At 41.8% G+C, this 7,339-nt stretch overlaps 1 protein-coding gene across 3 annotated transcripts in view; it reads left to right on the top strand.

Moving 5' to 3' along the window:
- Positions 1 to 5,512, top strand: part of stk40 (serine/threonine kinase 40) — an 84,025-nt gene extending 78,513 nt beyond the window's left edge. For all 3 annotated transcript variants that reach the window (XM_055656077.1, XM_055656078.1, XM_055656079.1), the window contains exon 11: positions 1,179 to 5,512. In XM_055656077.1, the coding sequence (XP_055512052.1) occupies positions 1,179 to 1,394 (216 nt within the window). In that variant the 3' untranslated portion in view covers positions 1,395 to 5,512. The remainder of the gene's footprint in view (positions 1 to 1,178) is intronic.
- The last annotated feature ends 1,827 nt before the right edge of the window (positions 5,513 to 7,339 follow it).

Below are 7,339 nucleotides of genomic sequence, written 5' to 3' on the forward strand. Positions count from 1 at the left end.
AAGATTTTCAAGCATGTTGCCAGGGCTCGAGGGCCTGAATTGTAAGGAGAGGTTGAGCAGGCTAGGACTTTATTTCTTGAGGCACAGGAGGATGCCACGTGATTTTAGAGGTGTGTAAGATCATGAGAGGAATAGTTAGGATAAATGCACAGTGTGGTGCGTGGGTCTCAAAAGGAGGGTTTAAAAGGCAGGGTTTGGGTGCCACCTTCCTCTGGTTTCGTCTTCCCTTCAACCGGGAGGAATATAATAAAGGTGCTTCTCAAACACTGGACTTCGTGCCTCCTTTTGAGACCCACGCACCACAACAGCCTCTTTTACACAGATTAGGGAAATCGAGAACCAGAGGACATAGGTTTAAGATGAGGTGGGAAAGACTTGTTAGGAACCTTGGGGCAATGTTTTTACACAAAGGGTGGTAATATATGGACAAGCTGCCAGAGTAGGAAGTTGAGGCAAGTTTTATCAGAACATTTTAAAAACATTTGGACAGGAACATGGAATAGGATAGGTTCAGAGAGATATGGGCCAAATGCAGACAGCTGGGGCTGGTATAGATGGGGCATGCTGGTCGGTGTGGGCAGATTGGGCTGAAGGACCTGTTTTCACACTGCTTGACACTGACTCGACTCCATCTATACCAACCTCAATTGCACTTGGTAGGGATAATTGAGTTATGGAAATAGAGAAGGGGTTCTACTTACAAGCCCAAAATTGCTATGAGAAAAAAAATCACCAAACAACTTTTTTTGCCAGGCTGCTGGCCTTGTGACAAACCCTGTAGCCGAATGACTGACTCTTACTACGAAGAGCTGTGGTTGTGGTCATAATTGTATTCTGAAGTGCCCTCTGGAGGAAGGTTATTTCAGTTGCATGTTTTATAGTGCCCATTTAAACAAATGTGCAGCAGACTATTCAGAGTGTTTAGTTCCAATTCTGGGGGGGGGGAGGGGGGCCTGAATGTGTCTTAAGTTGTATTCTGATGAGATGACCTGTTGTTTACAGCAATATAAAGTAACCATCTGATTTTTAAAGCTGATGATATTTACACCTTCACCCTATACTGCCATTTATGGTTTGGTCCATTAATTTTGAATTACATTGAAACAAATGTCATTATTTCTCTGTATTGAAAGTCAAATGTAGTGTATCTCTTTAACTGCGTTCTCTTTCTCGCACAGGCAAAAGTCACCGAAGAATCGTCACAGTATGAATTTGAAAACTACATGCGGCAGCAGTTAATGCTGGCTGAGGGAAACACTATGCACGAGGTGAAGAGTTTTGCACAGAAGAGACAGTTTAGTAACATCCCGCCAGTGCGGCGACTGGGCCATGACGCCCAGCCCATAAATCCTCTCGATGCAGCAATCCTTGCTCAGCGCTATTTGCGGAAATGACGGGCAGAAACGGGACGGGAATCTCCACGTGCCAAGTTCGCAGCACAGTAAAACTCATCGTGCCACGTACTACCAATCCGGAGCAATACAGTATTCTGTGACAGATATGTAGCATTGGACAGAATCTCTTCAAATGGTTAGCTGTAGATTTGAGACAACTGAAGATGGCTCTTTAAAAAGGACAATATTGCCGCATCTTCTGGGATAGTTGTAGATGTGTAGTTTTACTTTATATAATCTACCTCTTTATTCATTTAATCAAGACACTTCTCAGAACTGTATATTGAGAGACTGGGCTGAGGTATTCGTCCTCTATTGTGGCTCTGATAAGATCTTGTACTGTAAGGGATTTAACAGCATTAAGAATTGGGTGAGTTCATTGCTATGGAGTTCCAATGTGCCCACATTACCCATCAACTAATAGTGCAACATGTAGGCTTTTTTTTGTTTTGTTTTTTGTTACCTCCCCACCCACCCCCCATGTGTCTTTTTTTTGCCAAATTCAATGTGGTACAAAATGTTCATCAAGAGAAAATGTGAAGGAAAGAAAACCAATGTGATTCCCAGAACCGTTTATAATGCGTGCATCTGCAACGATTGGTTTAGTGAACCTTTCCCTGTTTTTTTGGTTTCATTTTTTTTATTTTTTTGAAATTTAAAGCTTTCATCTTGGAGCTTGATTTTCTTTTTTAAAACTACCAGTGGTTTGTGTTCCAAGGCCACTGGAATTTTCAGTTCACTGAGCTGCAGAACACTAGTGTCATTTCTATACTTTTAAACAAGCTCAGGGAGAACATTTAGTGTCTTCATTGGAATTCAGTGAAGCACAAAATATTTGTTGGTGTTCCTATGCTCGACAATGCATCGCTTTTGTGTGGAGTGAGTGTCTGAATTATCCAACAATAGTGTTTGAAGACCCAATGTTGATGCTGGCAGAAATTTGAGGTGAATTGGCCATGATGGTTCCTAGTGTACCAGTGTAGCACCTGATTAACTTGGTCCAGGGCCATCAATAACTTTGCTGCAATTGAGTCCATTAACCCCTAAAGTTATGCCACCAGGCTTCTAAATTTTTGCAACTGCAAACTGTATTTCACCGGTGAAATTGACTGGCAAGGAGATGGAATATGGGTGGTGGCAGAGTCTTGCCTGATTATGATCATTGTGCTGATCATATACTGTAGCACATTTCATTTGTACCTTTTCCTTTGGTGGAACCGTTTTTTTTTCCTGCAGCAAGAGATTAGTTAATCTTGAAATATAAAGGCGGTGAGTGAGTGCTGGCAATAGCCAGGGTCAATCACACCCCCTCTTGAAACCTCGTTGGGGAACAGTTAACTGCTTCATTGGTCTGGGTTAAATACAATGCTTCCCTCCTGGTTAGTTGTGGATATATCAAACTCACTTGTGATCTGGCGACATGTCGTGCCAGCAGAATAGGTAAATAAGCTTCACCAGCTATTTCCAAAATCTTCACCGGTGACGAATATCCATTGACTCTAAGATTTGGGCAATAGATTCCATCCTACATGGGATTCTCCACCATTTTTGAAAGACAGTTGAGACTGTTAAATATTGCTCACCCTCCCAAGACCAAGATGTGGATGCTGTCTGATTATCTAAAACTTATTTTAAGAGGTCTTCAGAGAGTTGTTTAACTGTAGCACAATCATGTCAGCCAGTTATTGCCTCAGTGACTTCAGTGTGGCTTTGAGTTATCTTAAGCCTAAAAGGGTATATAAAATGATTCTGATGTGGTCACCAATGATATAGAGGTCTTGTGTACATATTTTTTTATGTGGTAGGTTTTGGGCTTCATTGGACTCTAAAATTGTTGAGAAATTCATTTGATATTAATACCCTAAATAAAATGCCTGTCTTGCCTAAATATACTTAACCTGTGAAAATACAGCTCTCCACTATTTAGTGGAAGGCTTAGGTTCCTAAAGAATCTTTGTTGCGCAAAGATTTGTGTCGCGGGAGGTACAGTAACCTTTGAACCTTCGTGGGCAATATCAGTTGCTTTGAATAGTTCAAGTCAAAAGCTAGTCGTTGTCCTACCTGTAAGCTTGTGCTGAATCAAAAGCAGATCGAAATAGTTCTGAGGAACTGAAGCAAACAAGTTCGTCATTCATCCCAGTGGAGATTGTTACCAGCTGGAAGAGCGCAGGTATTCAGGATTTTTTCCATTTTTAATGACTTGTTTATTTTGCAAACTCCTTTCCTTTGATCCAATCTCAAAAGTCTGTTAAACGCTTCTAGCTTTCTCAGACCAATGATTGAACGATGGTCTCCAAATGTGTTCCTACCCTTTGTTGCAGTGAACAAAGCCTTTGTTATACAAAAATGTAATTAAACTTTGTCATGAAGATTTGGGAAGTATATATTCACTGACTAGGGTAGAGCTGTATAGAAGGAATCGAGCAGATTCAAATGCTTTTATTTTCAGTTTGTACTATGGAAATACTTGGGTCTTTGCATGATATTGTACAGGGAATTTGCCACCATTGGCCAGTGTGATCTTGTGATTGACGTCTTGTACAAAAGAAGATTCATGCAATTGAAAGTTCTTTTTATTAAGTTTGTGATTTCCCCTCAAGCTTTTATGCTGTGTATGTGTGTGTGTCTGACTATACCAATGTACTTGTGTTTGGGTTGGTAAGGCAAGGTGGGTGGGTGGTGACGAGTTTGGATTGAAGATTTGCGACAGTGAAGATTTTTTGGGGGCCCCTCAGGGATTAGTGTTGTGGGATTAGTGTGCTATGTAGATGCTTTCCTATTCCCCACCATTATGCGACACACAAGGTACGTGCGCAGGGTTGCAAATCCTCAACCCTGCTGTGTGGAGGTCTTCCTGTATTGGTGAGACAAGTCTTCATTGTGGCTCACAAAGATGCGTTTGTAAGCCCCGTCTCTGCCGTGTGCTGGGATCCACAGCTGAGGGATAGATCCCATATTATCTGAGCTAATTTAATGGAACATAAAGTAGCAATTTCTGATGAAACTCGAGAATGGGTGGGTTAAAGTATAGAAGGTCTTTCTTATATTAAAATTAATTAATTGGTCTTTTAAGGCCAAGGTAGCTTTATAAACGTGACATGAGGTTTGTTGAACTAATTCTTGACTTTTGCTGGCCAGTTAACACTGCATCAGAAGATGGTGTGATTGTGGGTTCTCAAATACAGGTCTTGACTCGTATGTGGTGTTCACCGTTTTTTTTAACGTAACCTGTCACACTTGGACTTGTCTCTTGAGCTTGTTGGAGCCTTGTGTAACACATCCAGCTGTAAACTATAAGTCTCAGGGTCTATAACTGATTCCAAGCATGTCGGATGTGTAAAATGACACCTTGTAATGGGTGGATTCAGTGGTAAGAGCACAGTGGCTCCTCTAAAGAATATTTTGGCGTAAATAAAGTGTCGACATGACGTAATCAATAGGGGGACATGGTCTTCAGCACGTCTGACTGTTTCTCTTGGACCTTGTTCATTGGATAACTACTGCTTTACGGAGCACTGAGACCCATTGTAGTCCTGACCTGTTTTCTCTCTTTCCTTCTCTACCTCTCCTATTCCACCATCCTTCGCAGATGAAGGGCTACACCTTTACCTGCTCCATTTTAAACCTAGTGAACACCTGGGGATAAAAACAAACTGCTTTTCAAATGTTTCTCACACTTGGTCGAGTTTTCTGAGCCTGACCCTAGTTTGGATACTCCAGTTATTTTTTTTGTTGTAAATTGTTGATAATTTAAAAAAAAACTAATTTCGTGAAGACACTTAAGTATTACCATTTGTCGCAATTAAAGCCATGGATTTTTAGTTCATCCTGGGGAATCTGCTTTATTGTTGAGCATTTTTTCTTTAGTTGCCTCTAATTATGTGCTTATGGTATATGTGATTGGCTAATCAGACTGGAACAATACAGCAGCCTGTGAATGGCTGTGATTTGTGTGTTTAAGCTGCCTCTGGGTGTACCAATTGAAGTAGGTTGTATGAGATGTCAATAGCAAGGAATTGTGATCATTGTATACAAATTTATATAAAATAAAGATGACATATTTTTGTACTTCATTAAATCTTGCATGTCAGCAATAAATTTCATACTGTAGAGAAACTCATTCTGATGTGTGGTTACATGGGTTTATAATCTGGTTACCTGTTATAATCTAGTTTAATGCCAAACCGGTTTAGTTTAGAGATACAGCGCGGAAAAAGGCACTTCGGTCCACAGACCAGCGATCCCCGCACATTCACACTTTCCTACACCCACACATTTATACCAAGCCAATTAACCTACAAACCTGTACGTCTTTGTAGTATGGGAGGAAACCGAAGATCTTGGAGAAAACGCAAGCAGTCATGGGGAGAACGTACAAACTTTGTGCAGACAGCACCCATGGTCACGATCGAACCCGGGTCTCCGGAGCTGTAACGCAGCAACTCTACCGCTGCGCCACTGTGCCACCTGACATGAAATTATGAACATTACAAGGATATATTTTCTCTGTGATAGACACAAAATAGCTATTCGAAGAAGGGTCTCGACCCGAAAAGCCAACTATTCCTTTTCACCAGAGATGCTGCCTGCCCCACTGAGTTATTCCGTGTTTTGTGTCTACAGTTTAACCAGTATCTGCAGTTCCTTCCTATGCAGATATACAGTGCATTCAGAAAATATAGAGACCCCTTCACTTTTTCCACATTTTGTTACGTTACAGCCTTATTCTAAAATAGATGACATTTTTTTTAAATCATCAATCTACACACAATACCCCATAATTAAAAAAGCGAAAAAGGCTGTTTTAAAAAATCGTTGCAAAGTAATTAAAAAGAAATAAATGAAATATCACATTTACATAAGTATTCAGACCCTTTACTCAGTACTTTGTTGAGGCAGCGATTACAGCCTAAGTCTTCTTGGGTATGATGCTACAAGCTTGGCACTCCTGTATTTGGGTAATTTATTCCATTCTCTTCAGATCCTCTCAAGCTCTGTCAGGTTGGATGGGGAGTGTCGATGCGCAGCTATTTTCAGGTCCATCCAGAGATGTTCGATCGGGTTCAAGTCCGGGCTCGGGCTGGGCCACTCAAGGACATTCACAGATCTGAGGTCCAGAATGCTCTGGAGCAGGTTTTCATCAAGGATCTCTTTGTACTTTGCTCCGTTCATCTTTCCCTCAATCCTGACTAGTCTCCCAGTTCCTGCCGCTGAAAAACATCCCTACAGCAAGATGCTGCCTCCACCATGCTTCACCGTAGGTATGGTATTGGCCAGGTGATGAGCGGTGCCTGGTTTCCTCCAGATGTGAGGCTTGGCATTTAAGTCAAAGAATTCAATCTTGGTTTCATCAGACCAGAGAATCTTGTTTCTCATGGTCTGAGAGTCCTTTAGGTGCCTTTTGGCAAACTACAAGCGGGCTGTCATGTGCCTTTTACTGAGGAGTGGCTTCCGTCTGGCCATTCTACCATAAAGGCCTGATTGGTTGAGTGCTGCAGATATAGTTGTCCTGCTGGAAGGTTCTCCCATCTCCACAGAGAAACTGGAGCTCTAATCGGGTTCTTGGTCACCTCCCTGACCAAGGCCCTTCTCCCCCGATTGCTCAGTTTGGCCGGCGGCTAGCTCTGTGAAGAGTCCCAGTGGTTCCAAAGTTCCATTTAAGAATGACGGAAGCCACTGTGCTCTTCGGGACCTGCAATGCGGCAGAAATTGTTTTATACCCTTCCCTAGATCTGCGTTTCGACACAGTCCTGTCTCGTAGGTCTACGGACAATTCCTTCATCTTCATGGCTTGGTTTTTGCTCTGACGTGCACTGTCAACTGTGGGACATAATATAGACAGGTGTGTGCGTTTCCAAATCATGTCCAATCAGTTTAATTTACCACTGGTGAACTCCAATCAAGTTGTAGAATCATCTCAAGGATAATCAATGGAAACAGGATGA

The sequence above is a fragment of the Leucoraja erinacea genome, chromosome 26 (assembly GCF_028641065.1).
Source record: "Leucoraja erinacea ecotype New England chromosome 26, Leri_hhj_1, whole genome shotgun sequence".
Lineage (NCBI taxonomy): Eukaryota > Metazoa > Chordata > Chondrichthyes > Rajiformes > Rajidae > Leucoraja > Leucoraja erinaceus.